This window comes from Podarcis muralis, chromosome 2, assembly GCF_964188315.1.
Source record: "Podarcis muralis chromosome 2, rPodMur119.hap1.1, whole genome shotgun sequence".
Classification (NCBI taxonomy): Eukaryota; Metazoa; Chordata; class Lepidosauria; order Squamata; family Lacertidae; genus Podarcis; species Podarcis muralis.
The window spans coordinates 44540391-44558353 of NC_135656.1; the positions used below are offsets into that span (position 1 = coordinate 44540391).

The 17963-nt window shown below is 41.3% G+C and overlaps 1 protein-coding gene across 4 annotated transcripts in view; it reads right to left on the reverse strand.

Annotated features, from left to right (window-relative positions):
* Positions 1-5004: 5004 nt before the first annotated feature.
* Positions 5005-17963, reverse strand: part of ATP10B (ATPase phospholipid transporting 10B (putative)) — a 136702-nt gene continuing 123743 nt past the window's right edge. For all 4 annotated transcript variants that reach the window (XM_077924417.1, XM_028717405.2, XM_077924415.1 and 1 more), the window contains 8 exons: positions 15966-16281; positions 15009-15085; positions 14170-14295; positions 11926-12126; positions 11142-11222; positions 10950-11054; positions 10319-10506; positions 5005-6089 (listed from right to left, as the gene is read on the reverse strand). In XM_077924417.1, coding sequence (XP_077780543.1) covers positions 5642-6089; positions 10319-10506; positions 10950-11054; positions 11142-11222; positions 11926-12126; positions 14170-14295; positions 15009-15085; positions 15966-16281 — 1542 coding nt within the window. In that variant the 3' untranslated portion in view covers positions 5005-5641. The remainder of the gene's footprint in view (positions 6090-10318; positions 10507-10949; positions 11055-11141; positions 11223-11925; positions 12127-14169; positions 14296-15008; positions 15086-15965; positions 16282-17963) is intronic.

Sequence of the window (17963 nt, forward strand, 5' to 3'; positions counted from 1 at the left end):
AGTGTGCATAGTATTTCCTGGTCTTTAATTCTGACAATATGCTGTTCTACCAGGGGCAGAAGTGGTTTTCTGAAGCTGAGTGTCCATTGGCCTGGACTAGCAATCTCTTGAAGGCAGCCCAAGATGGATTTGATGTACTCATGGTGCTGATGTTGGTGGTGCAGCCCAGGCACAAACTACATGAATACTGGATTGTGTCTGGGGGTGCTCTGGAGTGAGGTGTGTGACATGATAAAGGTTACTTGCTAAGGACCTGTGATATATGGAATGCAAATGAGCACTGTGGTCAACGTAGGGTGTCCGAACGAAGCTGTGTTATGGACCAGTTGCTGACACGGGCTTTGATCTAGTGGTGCAGCAATAAAACTGCTAGCACATCTGCAAAGCTAAGCAGGGTCTGGTCTGGTTTCAAATTGGATGGGAGAAGAGATTCCTGCATTGCAGATGGTTGGACTAGATGACCCTTGGGGTCCCCTCCAACTCTACAATTTTATTATTTCCTTCTCTGTTCTCTCTGGGAAACAGGAGGGCCAGGTAAAAAAGAGGCCACCATATCTGTAGAAGAGGGGATTTCATCAGATGTGGCTTATGTGACTAGCTACGCCTGCTGTAATTATATGTTATGCCCAACTGTTAAAGGTGCAGGAGTGACCTCTTTTTCACCCCTCCCCCTAGGAATGGGGGAGAAATTCAATTCAGATGACATTTAAAGGCAAACCTACAGAATTCCCACTTACCAAAATGATACAAGAACCAAAACACAGCTATCCTTTGAAATCCACACTTCTCTGAATTTCACAGTGCAGTTCTCTTCACCCCCTCTGCCCCCCCAAGATGACTTATGTTGCCTTCAGGATCTCCTGCAAGTCAAGAGAGGAGTAATGTGCAGCACACTGCTATTGTTTACTCAGAAGTAAGTCGATTGGGTTCACTGTGGCTTTCCTCCATGTAAATGCATATAGAACTGCAGGCTTCAGATTAGCATGGAGTAGTTTTAGGACTTTTGTACCCATCTGCCCACCTTATACTATCTGAAGACAAAAGGTACATTTGGACCAGGTAGTCTTGGGGAATTGTGGTTCCTGGGCACTGTTTTCTGCATGCTGTCCAACAATTCACCACTGTGCCACATGTGACATCAGGCCAAAGTGGAGATTATCTTTCCCATACATTTGTGAAGTGCCTTAAATGAGACCAGTGCTCTTTCTTCCTCAAATCTTTTTAACTCTGAGTATAACTTTGTGAGGAGTCCATTTCCCAAGAAGTGGATTGAATGTCCAGGACTTGGTCTAGGGGTGGAAAATGTCTGACAGCGAATATTTTAGTATTGTCTGCTATTATACACTCCCCCCCCTTGCTTTAAAAGGGAACTTCAAAAGAACTGGTGGCAAAGGTTTAAACAAAGATGACTTGCTAGCCTTTACAACCACAGACCTGATTGCTCTATTTTAAATAAACAGGGTCCTTTAGAAGCACAAAAGTGCTACTTGGACCCTTTCCTGTTGTCATTAGGTTGATTCATTAATTAGCATGACTGCTAACAGAATTACCAGGGCTTTTTGCCTTTGTTAGATACATGGAAGAATGGATGTGATGGAGACATGGACTGGAAACAGGTGGATAGTTGCTCGATGTCCCTAAACGCCAGGTCCATATCCCTTACTGGCAGCACAGAACATTTTTCTTTGAGCTCATTCAGCACAGCAGGGAGTGCTCCTACAAAAGCAAGCACTCCCCACTCCCGTTTCATTGTGGGAAATGCTGAGCCCCATCATTCTGGAGTCTTTTAAGTTTTAGGGAAAGCTGCATACTTGAAAGTGAAAAGATGGAGCGTACTGTAAGCTAGGCAAAGCCCAAACTTTGCTCGCTCATAACTGCACATTTTAACTCTCCAACATCTAAGCTTCTTTTTCATGTGGGATGTTTGTTTTCTGCTTAAGTACTACAAAAGGTAGCTAGACTTGGAAAACTGACAATGGCATTGGAGTCTTAGATATGTCTACTCAAAAGTTAGTCCAACTGAATCCAATGTGACTTATTCTCAGGTATGCCTGTCTAGGATCGAAGCCTCAATGTATGCTACTGTTTACGACTTTATTTCACATCTCTGCTTTTGAGCCTGTTAACAAAAGTGAAAAATTAGTAGCCAAAAATTTCATGCCCGTATTCATGTTATCACAGCTTGAAAAACATGTTTCAACTGTTAAGAAATCACCAACTTTTATTCTCGCTTTCAGGACCATACAGGACAGAAAATAGCTAAATTGCCCAGTGCTAGCATTAAATATGTATGCATTGCTCAGCGCCAGCATTACATATTTATGCTTGATAGCCAAGTTTCTGGGTATTTTCACGACTGTATTGTACATGCTTAGTGGTGGTTTTTTGTTTTGTTTCTTTTTTTTTTTAAAAGACTTCCTAAAGCTGCAGATTCAAAGCAAATGCTATAATTTATGCAGAAGCCAGTGTGGTGTCAAGGCTACAGGGGCTCAGGGAACACAAAGAGAAAGAAGAAGGGTCATATCTGACCCCCTCTGACCCGAGGTTCCTGACCCCTGGACTAGAGTGTCAGATTAGGACACACTGGCCCCCAATGCACCCTCAAATTCTGCTCCAAGGGAAGCAGATTTTTAAATTAAAAAACCATGAAAAATTAGCATTTTATGTCATTTTCTCCTAATATGTATTTATGAATTGGATTTTAACATTTATGCATATCTATGTAAGCAGTTTTCCTCATTATAATGCATTTTGGTTTGCTCTTTTCACAAATTATTCATTCTTAAAAATATATGCATTTCTGTACACACTTCCCCTAATACGCAAAATTTGTGCACATTTAGGTTTTTTTATATTTTTTGCAGAAGTCCATCACAAAATTTGGAGAAGCATGAATTGCAAAGCACACCTATATTTCAGATCATCCGCAGTTTTGGGACCTGCCAGTTAGCTGGTTTGAATCAACACAGGAACCAAACTGAATTTTCCTGTATCCCTCCCTCCTCAAGTAAAAGCAAGCATTACTTGAGGAACTCTAAGGTAACACTTGAGATGCTGAGAAGCTGACAAAGGCAGTGAATTCCATTCCTAAGCAGTACGAAAGTAACCTCAAATGGTCAGCATTTTTGGTGTTCTTGCCTGCCACACTTTCTGAAGCAAGCTGTTGCTGTTCCACTTAAACCTGTTACCATTATCATGCTTGCAAGCATCTAGTCACATTGTGTTTTACGTGCTATCTTCATAGCTCGAAACTGTGTGGTGTGAGCTGGTGCTATAACCCAATAAATACAAACTATGCAGGAGATCAGGTAGCACAACTGTCCAACAATAGGTGACACATGCATTCATTTACCGTATGTAATATGCTCCCATGTTAATATTTGGCCAACTTTATCTCAAATCCCCCTCCAAAGACACTGGGTGGTTCTTTGTTTCTTATTTAACTTAGGACAGCTACTGCTTCTGGTCCTGAGAGTTAATGACCTGTTGAGCTCATCTCTTCTTTCAGGAGATGTTGCCTTCATGTTTTCCGGCTTACCAAACCTGCAGGTTTTCAACTCTCTGTGGTGCGATGTGCTGTTAATTTTAAAGGCATTATGCTTTGAGAAAATCTAGGCAAAAGGTGAGCAGCAATTTCATTGGGTGACCCAGTTATGGAATAGCCGGTGCCTGAACTAAACAGATCTTACACCAGTGACAAAGGGGGGCACTTAAAGGCTGTGGCTCCATTTTACTTTTGCATCTTCTCTTTGTAAATAAATAAAGCCAACGGGTTTATTTTGTGCCTCTTAATTGAATGAATTGGGTTTCTGAATTAGGGAGATGCTAAAGGAATGCAGGCAAGTTGGACGCCGATGATGCCTCTGTTGAAAACAATACATTTCCATAGCTTTTTAAGAGCAAGCAGTGCTTTAGAAATCATTATCCCAATAATGTCAGTCAGTTTCTGGGGAGGTTGCAGTGTTTTGTTGGCATTCCTTAGAATGCCTTAGCTCTCCTTCAGGCATTCCAAAGTGGCGACAATCAATATGGGAGGGTAAGCATGCTAACGCCAATCCTTCTTTTGCCATTTTTGTCACCTTCCAAGGCATGGAAGGTGACCTGTCTGTAGCAGGGAGCTTTTTGTATCTGTAGAGGCTGCCCACACATTATAGAACTTGTATTTCCCAGGGTTCTAAAACGCATGGGGAGCCCACACAGACACAAAAGGCTCCCTGATGCAGGTAGCTATTGTACTTTTCCGTGTATAAGACTATGTTCTTTTCTTTAAAAATCATGCCAAAAAGTGGGAGTTGTCTTATACATGGGCAGTGCATAGGGTGGATGTTTGATTGGTTGCTGCCGAGGTTGTCAGTGGCTATTGTGCGTGTTATTGGTTGCTGCATCAATGGATGGTGTTGATTGGCTGACGCTCCAGCAGTTGGGCGGGCGAGTGGTAGCTTCTGCCGGCGATGGGACAGATGGGAGGTGGATTTAGCGATGCATGTGGGTGAGCAATTTTAGGCAATCCCCCCTAAAAAAAGCTCAATAACCCTGGGTAAGCCTCTCCCCAAAAAGCTCAAGAACTCTGGGCCATCTCCCTACATTTTCTTAAATCTGAGTCCCCCAAAATAGGGGGTATCTTATACATCTAGGCGTCTTATAGACAGAAAAGTACGGTACTTTTCTCAAGTTGGAAGATGAGAAAAATGGCTGCAGAAGGGGGTGGAGCTAGCACACATATCCTCATTGGATCCTCTCTCCTCCCTACAACATCTGAAGACAAGAAATGTGGTGTGTCCATATTTGGAAGATACTGAAAACTGCAATTGAAGAGGAGTGGAATAAACACACTCATTCCTAGTGCCAACCCTCATGTGGTCTGATGTGGTCTCTTTTGGGAAATAATTCATTTGAAACCAATGGACCTTACATCAAAGTAAGTGTGCTAGGGATTAGGGGGTTGGTTACACAAATAACCAAACATATATCTGTTCAATTAGTAATGCACTACACACACACACACACACTTATAAAAACATTTTATAAAATACTTTTACACATGGTTTTGAATGTTGAATTGCAAAATGCCCAGGTTGATGAATTCAGCACTGTTGACTTATTTCATTCTGGTCTTTAAAACTGATTGTTTCACCATAAAGTGCTGTAATCTGGAGAAATTCCTAGGAAACAATTATAGTAGTGGCGAAATGGATCAAAACTGTATTGCAGCCATGTAGCTGCCAATCAGCAGGAGGCTCAGAGTGACACGTTTAGGGTCAGATTCAGAAGACAGAAGGGGCTCATTATTGGATAAAGCAAAATAGTTCTACTCAGGTTATACTGTCCGTTTCCAAGGAAATAGTGCATTTCACATTGACGAAGGGATTCTTGCATAATATTTCTCCAAGTTGTTTGGAACTTCTCTTCCTCACAGTAAGTTCACTTGCACATACCGGAGGAACAGCACATTGTGAAGATAAAACACACTGTTCCGCCAGGCTGGTGAAATTATACTTTAGGTCTCTCTTTCCACAAGGCATTGCCATTTAATATAAATAGAAATTCTATCTTCCCTCTGCTACCTTTGCTCACTATGTGGGAGGTGGAGGTTGTGCAGAGAAGCAATTTCAATTTCTTTTAATCAAAAACTCAAGCTCTTTCATAGAGTCACTGCACTCACAGACCGCCGGTGGCTCCTTTGACTGGAATTTTCAGCGCCATTGGTCAGGAGGCCAGAAAAGGGCTTTGCTGGTATACTTTGCCCAGGAGATGCATCTGCTGACAGGAAACCGGCAGCCACATCCTCTTCCCCACCCCACCATTTGGTGTAGTCATTGTCTCCTCTGTTCGATGCCTGGTTCCTGAGGGCTTCTTGTTCTGGAGGACAGAGACCTTGAAACGTGCGCTCTGCTGCAATGTCAGGTGAGGACACACCCATGTTTGCAATAGGTCCTTCAGGCTCATCATTGCAGACACTTTGGCCTTGTTCCCTCAGTTTCCATTTCTTTATTTCCCAGTCCTGTTGTTCTTTAGGGAGCTTATCCAAGTGTTGTGCTTTCACAATGGGCGATACCTCAAAAGTTCCCTGAAGAGCCAAGATAAGATACCTAAACAAACAAACAAACAAACAAACAAACAAACAAACAAACAAACAAACAAACAAACAACTTTAGTAGTACCCTCATAAAAACAAGCTTTCACTCTTCCTGGTTCTCCTATTCTGTAGATATCTGATGAAGTAGTATATAGTGGTACCTCAAGTTAAGTACTTAATTCGTTCTGGAGGTCCGTACTTAACCTGAAACTGTTCTTAACCTGAAACACCACTTTAGCTAATGGGGCCTCTCGCTGCCCCCACGCCGCCGGAGCACAATTTCTGCTCTCATCCTGAAGCAAAGTTCTTAACCTGAAGCACTATTTCTGGGTTAGCGGAGTCTGTAACCTGAAGCGTATGTAACTTGAAGCGTATGTAACCTGAGGTACCACTGTAATGCTCTTGGGTAATCATTTATGAAGACAATCTGCTTGTTACAGTGACCTTATAACACTGATAGGCCAGCCGAGGGCTTGGAATTTGTAGGAGGGTCAAATCAGCCATGATGTGATTTTAGGCCAGTTGCTTTCTTTTAGCCTGACCCATCTCACTTGGTTTCAGGGGAGGATAAACCGTGTACACTGCTTTATAGACTTTGGAGGAAAGGCAGGCTATATGAGTGACAAATAATATATATAGAGAGAGTTGTTAGAGACAGGTTTGAAGATATGAAAGTCCTTTTGTTGGAGGGAGGGGGTTGCAAAGGAGAGAAGGGGGCAAGGATACTGTGGGGCTGCCCTGTGCATGGAAGAGGACTGTTGGGCAAGGTTCAGGAACTAGTACACCTGCTGCATTTATCTATGGGTCTCTGTGGTCTAGCTAGAAATGGTGTGCACTAAGGTAGCTTTGATGGGCTGGATGAGGGCCCAGGAATTGAGACTGAATCCTGACAAGGCAGAGTGCTATGGTTTGGGAACAATTTATTTAATTAGTCATTAAGAAATGGATATTCTTTTCTTTGTCAAAAGGCCGCAGGGTGGTTTGCAACATAAAAATAACATAAGCAACACAAGCACTTAAGAAACAATTATATCAGTACAATGCACAATAAAAATGGCAACACCCAACTATTCATAAAATACTGCAGTTATAGTTCCCCCTCATCCAAAAGCCTCCTGGAAGCAGTGTTTCTTAGGGCAAAGAGTGACAGTAAACCACTGCTTTTGATGGGGCTACATCCCCCTTGAAAGAACAAGTACATAGTCTGGGAATATTCCGAGATCCATCTTTGTCACGGGAGATTCAAGTGTCCTCATTGGTGTGAAGTACCTTAGGCCAGCTTTCACCACCTGCGGTGGCTGTGTTGGGACAGAGACAGCCTGGGCACAAACTCATACTCTGATAACCTTCCATCCTGAATATTGAATTGTGCTCTGTGTAGGTTGACTCTTTGAATGACTCAAAATGGCAGCTACAGCAAAATGAGCAAAACAGCCAGACACATCCCATTGGTTCTGAAAGAACTGCACTGGCTGCCAATAAGATTATGCTTTGAACCTAAATATCTGAAGGAGCACCTCTCCCTATGTAATCCCACTTGGATGTTAAAATTTTACAACAGTGTCTCACCTCACACAGTGTAAGGTGATGTGAGAAAGGGCCTTCTGTGTGGTAGTACCCAGGTTGTGGGGCGCCTTCCCCTCTGAAATTCAACTGACATCTACTCTCCCCCCCAAATCAGTGCCAATGTAAAACATTCAAGCCTTTAGAAAATATTGAGGTCCAGCTTGGGCTTTTTAGAGACATTTCTGTTGCTTTATGATTGGCTGTAACTGAAATGTTATTTGATGTTATTTTTATTTTTGATTAATTGATTCTAGTTTTAAATGAAGTGTTGTGGTTCTCTACCATGAGATCTTGGGAAACAAGTGGGCTATAAATATGTCAAAAGAAATAAACAAACTGGTGACTGATTCCAGGGGGCCATTTTTGGGTAGAGGTAATTATTTGAGTGGGAATATCTTTTTCCTTTCCTTTCCGTGTAGTGAGCAGCAGGAAAAAGTACAGGTTGTATCTTGTTTTGGCACCGTCGTTCAACACCAGCAAGCTAAGCAGAAAGTGACAATGCTTATTAGTTTTGCAGCTCTGGGTCATATTTGTAAATCATCGTATGGTGCTAACAGCCTTATGAACTAGTTTTCAGCACAGATTGACCAGGCCTGTGGGCAGAGCTAAATCCTTTTAGGAATGTAACATTATTTGCTTATACGCATGTGGCTGGCTGATCTGTGTAAAAATCAATTCCGAAGATAGTTCTCAGATTCTGCCTTGACTTGGCTTGTTTAGATTGTAAACTCCCCATGGGAGAGAATTTAGCACCCTCTGCTCACATGGCTTCTAGCCTTATTGCAATCCCTTCTTGGTTTGCCTGATAGCCACTAGTGTAAGAATAACTAGGTACAGAAAGTTCAAAGCCAAAGTGGGACACAGTCCAGCTCTACACAGAGGGAGTAGAATAACTCCATCCTGCCAAGCTCCTGAGAACTAGAGTTCAGTTCTCATCTCTCCCTGCTCCACTTCATAGGAGATTTGAATGTGAAAAAAGCCCACCATGCCTGATCTTCTTCCTCCTATTTTCCCCTTGGGAAGTGATCATAGAGTTCTGATCCCTTACAACCCCTAGTCTGCTGTAGTGAGAATCAAATAAAAGGAGGGACTCCCAGGTCAGGGGTTGCTATCTAGTTCCTGCTTAAGATCAGGGTGGTATGTGGTAACATCACATTTCCTCATTACATGGGGACATGACAGGTTGCAAAGATGGATCATGCCAAAGTCCCTGGTAAGATCTTTGTATACATTCATTGACTGAAGTTGGATCTGGTGATAACCTATGGTTCATTATTGCATTAATGAGCCTTGTCCTTTAGTGACACAGTCCTTACCCTCTTTGGTGCAGCCGTGAAGAGGAGGTTAGAAGTCTTCACTTCCAATTTTTGTTAACTGCAGTTTAGTGCTATGGGCTGCCTGAATCTAGCTCCTCTCCCAAGAGAGAAGATGACATGCACCACACCAGGAAACCTCTGTTGCTGTGGCTACCAGCATGTTTTCACCCCTGCTCCTATGGTAGGGACAAGGAGAGCTTCCTAACATAAATGGGGACCTGGACTTAGTGAACCCTAAACTGCAGTCAATCATAGATTTATATATAGTTTACTGAAATACCGGTAAGTCAATTTCATAAACCACTGTTTGTTCGGATTTAAACATAATGACAAACTGTGGTTAGTTGTTTTTTTTTTAATTAAAAACTTCCGATCTCCTCATGGTCTGCTGGAGTATGGCAGTCCAAGGCTTGCTCAAGCTCATTCAAGTAAGAATGTACCAATGTTTATGATTATGTATGTCTGAATGCAGCCATTTGCTCTAAATTCCATCCTCATACAGGTGGCACTTGGGAGTGCATCGCTGACATACAACTGTGGCAGGGCTCACACGGTTAATGTATGGCAGCTTTTTAACCTTCAGACTGCAGGGACCCTTGTGAAACTCCAGCCTGAATAATTATTTCACAACAGAGGAGCCGATTTCTTTTTTAAGAGAAAACCAAAACCAAAGGAGCAGAATGCTATGGAAACAAGCTTTAATGTTCTCCTTCTGAATCTGCCCTCAAATCAATATGTGTTTATAGTGAGTGAATAAAGTAGGATAGATGAAGAACAAGATTTCCAAATCAAATGAGCAGAAGATTCTGCTTCTACATGCTTTGCTTTCTCTGTCTCCTTTTCTCTCTCTGTATAGCAGTGGTGGTGAAGCAAACACTGTACATTTGTAGTTGTTCCAAGGCCTTGTTGACAGCTGGGAAAAAGTTTTGAGACCTGACAGTTAACTAGATCCATATTCGAGTGCTGAAGAGGAAAGCACCAGAAAAGCAGTTTCCCCCTCTGCTTTGAAATGCTCAAAGGTTGCCTCTCAAAGAACTCCATTACACAGCACAACCACAAAGCCTTTATGTTCCAGCCAAGGTACACAGACTTGATGCCTCCCGAACTCCAGAAAGAGGTTGTGACAGCATGAAAGGTAACAGGCTGTCAAGGATTTTAAGCCTCTCTTCCAGAGACCATCAGAAATCAGAAGAAAGTAGCTGATCAGAGGCACAGCAGGTGATGGGGAGACAAGAAACAGGACACTAAGTCTGTTGGAATCCATTCTTAAAGCCCCTTCCCACCATTACCCAGGAACTAGGTTGCTGACCAGGACATGGTATTCTACCCAACAGGTACAAAAAGAAGCATATGTTCAAACCTTGGAAGAAGTGCTATGACTGGAGTAATGATGCATATGAAATAAAAGCTTGCCTGCGACATCTCAAACTCCATAATCCAGTAGGGATTGGTGGGAGGGTTGCAGACGACACATGTGGCATTGTAGATGGTTGAGAAAATGAAGTACAGAAGAATGCTCACAGTGATTGTAATTCCATGGGACAGAGTCTGTGGACAAGATGTGAGGAAAGGAATCATTATGGCAGCAAGTTTGGTCACCAGGATTCCAGTACAGGAGAAAAGGCAACAACTGCAAATGTTCATGCAGAAGCAGCCAGATATAGATGTGCGCATATATATATATATATATATGCGATTAACAAACTAGAATATTTTTCATTTATGTGGCAAAACATTTCAGCTTCCGAAACAAGGACAACTCCATTGTGCAAGTGGAAGCCCTTTCACAGGGTTTCCACTGATGGGACTCCTTAGCTGAATCCTGCTCTCTGTTTTGTTAATCACAATAGCATGTTTATTATTTTGGAGACTAGCCAAATCTTAAAAGGGATGCAGAACAAGCTAGCAGAGGGTACATAAGTTATGATAATCATTTCTAAAAGCAGGCAATCAGGAAGCTATAATAGTTACTGAAGGGTTTATCTACATACCCATGTTTGAATTTCTAAAGCTTGGTGAAACAGAATAGTAAGAAGAGCAACTGTATTGATTGTTGTTCCAAAGCGGAAAATGTCAATATCGGAATCAAGATATGCCTGAAAAACAGAAATAGTTGTAGGCTTATTGACTGACACAATTTTTGTTTCATTAAGAGCCGCTTAGAGAGTGCCTTAAATACTTACCAGATAAGGGACAAAGAAGCAGATAAGGCTCTGATAAAAAGATTCCAAAATGGCAACCCAGAACGTCAGAGGCTTGTAAACCTGCAGCAAATCATAACACAAAGAGAAACACTTGATTTTCAGTCAGAGGTTGTTGTTTGTTTTGTATTTAATGTGGCAGTTGAGTCCTCTGTGAAAAAAGAGAGTCAATACTCTCCAGTTTCCCCCTCCTTGGGGAAGCCATCACCGAGGAGAATAACTGAAAGCTTTCCTTTTACAGCACTGGGCTGTAAAAGCACCCATTCAGGCATAAACTGCGTGGGATGGCCTTCAGCAAGTCACAATCCCCCAATTTATGTACAAAGGGGCAATTGTGAGGATAAATGAGATATGGATGGTAAATAACTTTTAATACAAATAGTACCATGCACATGAAAAATAATAAATAACCTAAAGGTTCAGAATAAAACAGAATCCTATTGAGATACTTTATAAAACCAGAGAATAGGGTACAGAACATTATGTTTTCTAAAATGCTTCTGAAAATTCTTATTCTTCACATATTTAGAACTCATTGCATTTCTTTTCCCAGTGCAAGAGAAGTCACCTGAAGTGACTGTAGACTGTAGCCAAAGTTCAAGTTGTACATTACAGTTTAGGCGGAGTAAGACTGCACAGAGGGAGGCTGCTTAACCCTCCCCACCTTAAAACTGCTCTCCCCAAACTGCTTTTTCACCCACTGTGTTGAAGGATATGTGAAAAACTACAGGGACTTGTGAAGCTTCCTTGAGCAAGAAAGGTGTACCTCTGAGTTTTGTCCGCTCTTATAAAGACCAGGCAAGCTCAGCAGAGTTCCTGCAGAAACATCTTTATCCAGGACTCCGGAAAGTATTGGTGGCACAGAAGTGAAAAACAAGTTGAAGAAGATCATTTGCCAGTAGTCTATCATGGCGGCCCCAGAGAATGCACAGAAGAACTGGTACCAGAACAGCAGGTTGACGTAGGTCTGGTGGGAAAATGTTTAAAAGGCAAAATACATTAGCTGTTTGTGTTATTCAAGATATTTCCACGCACACTTTCTTACATGTGTACAGATGATAAGCTCCTAGAACACGTTACAGCCTGCGCTGTGACTCAGTTAATGCTTAAGTACTTTGATTTAAGGCAATTCAGTCCAAATGACTTCAAAAAATCCAAGTATTTGATCTTAATCAGGTTTTTGATCAGTCTGAGAAGCTAACTACAACTGAGCTCTGAAATTATTTTTAAAAGAGAAATGCAGCATTGGGAGTGGGGAATTTAAATAAAAAGTGAGGGAAAGGGTGCTTGACTGATATTTCTGTATGATATTATTGCCTCCTTTTCCTTCTCTCTAAATCATCCCTACCATGAACTTCTAAAAGTGTGTTTGCACTAGGTTTTGGACTACCATAGACAGAAATTGCTGCTGGGGAAATTTAGAACGGGGAAGCAGCTGGTGGGTAAAAGGTTTGAGAACCTTTTGCACTAACACACCCAGGGACAATGCACCCCCTGCACCAACCCAACGGCCTCCAGAAAGTGGGTCTTGGGGTGGGTTGTTTTCTTAGTAGCAAACATCTGTACAGTGGTACCTCATGTTACAGATGCTTCAGGTTACAGACTCCGCTAGCCCAGAAATAGTACCTTGGGTAAAGAACTTAGCTTCAGGGTGAGAACAGAAATCACACGGCAGCGGCGTGGTGGCAGCGGGGGGCCCCATTAGCCAAAGTGGCACCTCAGGTTAAGAACAGTTTCAGGTTAAAAATGGACCTTCAGAACAAATTAAGTTCTTAACCCCAGGTACCACTCTATGCAGTTAGCCTTATGTGCTGATGGCCAGGAACCATTTATTTGCTATTCAAAGGTTGTTTTCACAAATTTAAACTCTGCTCTTGGAACAGCTCTTCAGTTTAAACATCTTCAACACCTTTTTGAATAGAATACAGAAGTGAGAAAACGGAAAAAGGAGAGAATATATAGTGTGTGAGAGACCAAACTGCAGGTGGAAAGCTCCCAGCGCAAAAGAAACAACCCTTATGGATCTTGTTGGCAAAGAAGGCAAACTACAACCCAAATATTGCTGTTCCAGCCAACATATTCCTGTTCACAGGAATGGGATATCTAGTAGAGAAGGGTGAGTTCATGTAATACCTACCACCAGGTCATTTGGATAAGGTGGGTGGGACTGCATTAGACACAATCTTCACTGTATCTTCAAGACAGCACAGAGAAACAATACACAGAAAAATAGTATCAAAAGGGAAAATGGAATCCACGGTGGCTGAGAGAAGGGGGAAATGTGGGCTTTTGAAAAGGAAGTGATGGGAAGGGAAGACTCGTGAAAGGAGTTTATTAAGGTGATACAGCTCTGATAGTTCCCATGCTTCTCTTCCACTCCTTCTCAAACCTGAGCTTTGAATCTCTAAAAAGTGTGATGTTTCATGTTACCTCCCTAATGGAAATACATGACTTGAAAATGGAGGTGTGGTGTATGTGTGTGTGTGCTTTCTCATTATGTTGGTAAAGCTGATTACTGTTGTTGCTAATTGCTAGCATGTGGCTCTTATCAAATTAAGTGTATTGGCAGGCTTTTCAGCCTAATACAGAGCCAAGTCCCATTCCGAGTAGTTATAATTTACTATTCTGTATGCAGAAACACAGCCAGGATGATACCTATGGTTGTCAACATTTTTTTCCTTAAATCATTATTATTTAAGATAGGGGATTATGACTTAGAAGTGTCTCCTTCTCAGCTTTTGAGGAAAAAATGGGAACAAGTCTCTGTAGTCAACTTAAGGGCCAATCTGTTTTTATTGTGCCTTTTTATTGGATGGTTATTCATCAGTTCAGGCTCTGAATGTGATTTTTAAATGGAATGTTTTGTATGGTATTTTTGGAGCTTGTAAGCTGCCTGGCATGGATCCTTAATCAGTACAAATATGAACCTTCATTGTCATCATCATCTGTGGCTATGAGAAGAAAGCATTCGCAGCTGGCACAGAGGCAACGGAGGATGTCTGAAACTTACCACATTTTTATAGAAAAAGTATATCACCAGCTTGCCTAAGCGGGAATAGCACCAATGCCCATGAACTAGAAGCAACTTCTTCAAGTGCTTGAATTGAGATATGGCAAAATCACTGGCCATGACAGCCTGAAACAGAAATGAAAAGAAGAGATTTATTTCCTCTGCTTTATCTGACCCCAAAACAAACGAAAGACAGGCAAACACCAACCAGCTGGGCAAAAGCAATGACTGGGAGGAAGTGCAAAATGTTTCAAGTTTGGCTTGATTTCAAAACTGGCTATGGTTTTGTTATGAAACTGCAAGCGCTTGCCTTTCCAAGTCTGTCACAAGAACGTAATCACATAGAAGATGATCCTATTCCAGTAAGAGGATAGGAGCAATTTTGGATGAGATAGCCTGAAGTACTAGACACTTGGGGAAAGTGCTCAAGGATTACTATTTAATTCAGCAGTTTTCTACAGGCAGTGGAATCCTGTGTGGAGGCTGCCGGACATGGTGAGGTTTAAATCGCAACCTGCCTCTAGGTTTCCAGTGACTCAGCATCACTTCTCTGCATTATTGGGATAACAAGCGAGGCAGGGAACTGTTTCTAGCCCTGGACATTAGCATGAAGAACAGTGATATATTAAGTCAAGGCAAGCACATAAGCGCTTTGATTAATTGTGAAGACAGGACATTTCACCTTGGTTTATTAGCATATTATATCAGATAGCCATAATGATAGCTTACGTTCATGTTATACACAGAATACACCCTTCTATAAATTCTGAACACTGATGACAAATGCCCCAGCAGTAGCTGCCAAAGACAAAGGAATACACTTCAGTTCTTATGTATACCTGCATCCCTTCTTGTCCTGAAATACCGATTCCAACATTAGCTGCCTGAATCATACTTACATCATTGGCACCATCACCTAAAAAAGTGGGAAACAGCAATAGTTGAAACAAATTGTAAGTTAATGCAAAGGGCTATATTCAACATAGCATAGAGTTGCAGGTTCCATCTGCAAGGATTTCTTCTTGCATAAATGCATGTTCTTCTGCTAAATTTGTTCTGGGTTCAAGGTGAGGAGAAGGGGAGGGCACCCCATTGCACAAGTGGTAATACTTGTGTTGAATACCACCCTTGATGTCAAATGGTTAAGAAGGCAACTTGGGTTCACGCAAGAGGCTTGTTTCAGCCTGGTGGAATTATTGACTCATCCCCTTTTGAACAGCTGGGTGCCCCCCTCACTGCAAAGGCATGTCACTAGCTGCTTTTGGCTTCAAATGCACCTTGTCAAATGGCTTGGGGTCTACTGCCTGAGTAAATTAACCATATAAAGCCTCTTGAGCTCATGAGTCGAGTTCCTCAATTCTTTGGAACTTGGCTAAAATGCCTCTATAAAGTTGTTGTGTTACAGCAATACCTCAGAGCTGTGATCAGTTAAATATTACGAGTAAGCCACTTTACACTCACACCTGACATCACATTTCAAACAATCTGGTATTGCTGAAGGCTGATTTACACATGCACATCACTTGACAACTTGCGCTTAGACATGCAAACAGCTGCTATTGACAATAAATGTGCATGATGGTAGATGAGGCGATATTTAACAGTTGGTGTTAGATCTGTGATGGTGTTAGATCTGTGATGGATGCAAGTTAGTACATAATGTGCCACTGGTTCCTCTGAGTAAATGGACATATTTGCCCCTCTGGTGTAGGATACGAGATGGCTTTAGCATTCACATTTCAAGCTAAATAGCAGCCAAGTCATGAGATCATGATGCTCAAATGGCAACTACTCACCTATTGCCAACGTCATAACTTTCAGCTGACCCCGTACAAGTTTGACCACCATGCTCTTCTGCAAGGGGGTACACCGGCAGCATAAAACTGAACGGCTGTACTTGGTTAGTTCCAGAAACCTATGCTCAAGTTGTCCCTGGAAAATGGTATTCAGAGTTCTTCCATCAACCACCAGACCAATTGCAGGATCTGCAGTCACAGTGGTGGACATAGAAAATGGCAGCTTGATGCCAAAAACAGTCCAAGATATCCCTTGAATGCTTTGTGCCTTCTTCACTTCTTCCAATGTAATATCCAACAGTGATTCACAGGTTTCCTATGAAAAGAGAGTTGTGTTAAGTTGTATTCTCCATTGCACCATAAGCAGGACTTGTTCCATTATTAGAAAGTTTTGTGCTAACCCCCTTTTTTTAAAAAAAAGCCCACAGCTTTTCATTTTGTTTGCGTATCCCAAAGACTGGTGAATCTAAACCAAGTGTTGACTTACCAAAGCCTTCCAACGTCACTTTATCAAACATTTGGTAATGATAATTTCAATTTACTTCTAATACCCTTTTTGAACTTAACTAAGTCATGACTTATCAATGCATCCATAATTTGTAGCTAATTTGTATTATACAAATTATTAGCTTATTTATTTATTTATTTATTTATTTATTTATTTAAATATTTATCTACTTCCATAAAACATAAAGCACCATTTAAAAATAATAATGAAAAATACAGATTTCCATTAAGGTGACTCTCTAATCAAAAATATAAATTAAACAGCTGCAAAGGCCCTTGTTTTACAATTTGAGAATTGCCTTGTTCATTTATTGTTCATAGGATATGCTATCCTCAGGGAATACATAGAAGTAATTTTAGTAAGTTGATAGCAAATGCATTCAAACCAATATCATTGCATGTATCTGAATAGACCATTCTACTGTATATAAATGTAGTAGCATAGCTGCTTTACGGTCTGATGATTAAACTGAGTCGCTGGAATTGGTGCTCAAGTATTAGGTGATAAAGATCCCATATCAGTACATTCCTAGTTTAGGGGCCCAATCCCAGTACTAGAAATAGATGGATCACTCTAATTCTGGTCTGTGTTCATTTTGGATGAATTCATTCATTCATGTCTGCTCTGTCCTGCTTCCACATTCATCTGCCTTTCTCTGTGTTTTAAATCTCCCTAAAAGCTAGTAAACACACATTTCAATATGCATTTTATCCCTACATGGTATTTAAATAAACATTTCATCTCACATTTCTAAATGTATTTTATCACAAACTACATTTTAAATACATTTGGTATGCTTTTAAAGTTGAGAAGTGTACTGCACCTACTGGATAAGAGTAAAATCTGAAGGGTAAGCATGTTTTGGTCTGCAAATTAGTCTGGGAGCTTTGATCGAGTCAGAAATGGAATTTTCAGCACCATTGATAGCTGCCTGAACTATACAACATGTGACCAGCCAAGCAACAGGTGTCTGTCCCATGAGGGATGTCAAGCCCACAGGTGCTTGATACCCCCATCCCCAGATTTCTGCAGTAAAAGGCAGACAGCACAAAACTGTGGTTTACTGGGTTGTTGTTGGTCCATCAGATTTGGCTGCTGGGCTACATTTGACTTGGTGGGTCACTAGTTGTGCAGGTTTGCCATAAGCATCCCCTGCAGGAATGAATTAATTGGAACAGGGTAAAGGAAACATTTCCAGTTTAATTGTTGCCAGTGAAATGTTATCTAGCAAGTAGGCTTACCACACACTCTTATTTCATAGGACAGTTACTTATTTTGTATACAAATCTAGCAAGGGACAGATAGCAAGCCTTCTAGCTAGCAAAACCTCAACACTATTTGGAGACAAGGCTTTTTACAAATTGCCAGATAAGTGTGAAATATTAAAATCAAATGTTTGTCTTCCATGCCTATAAGATCTTCCTGAATTCTGATAATACAGCATAGTGCAGCTTCAAAAGGATCATTTTTTCCAAATAACAGTTTGACCC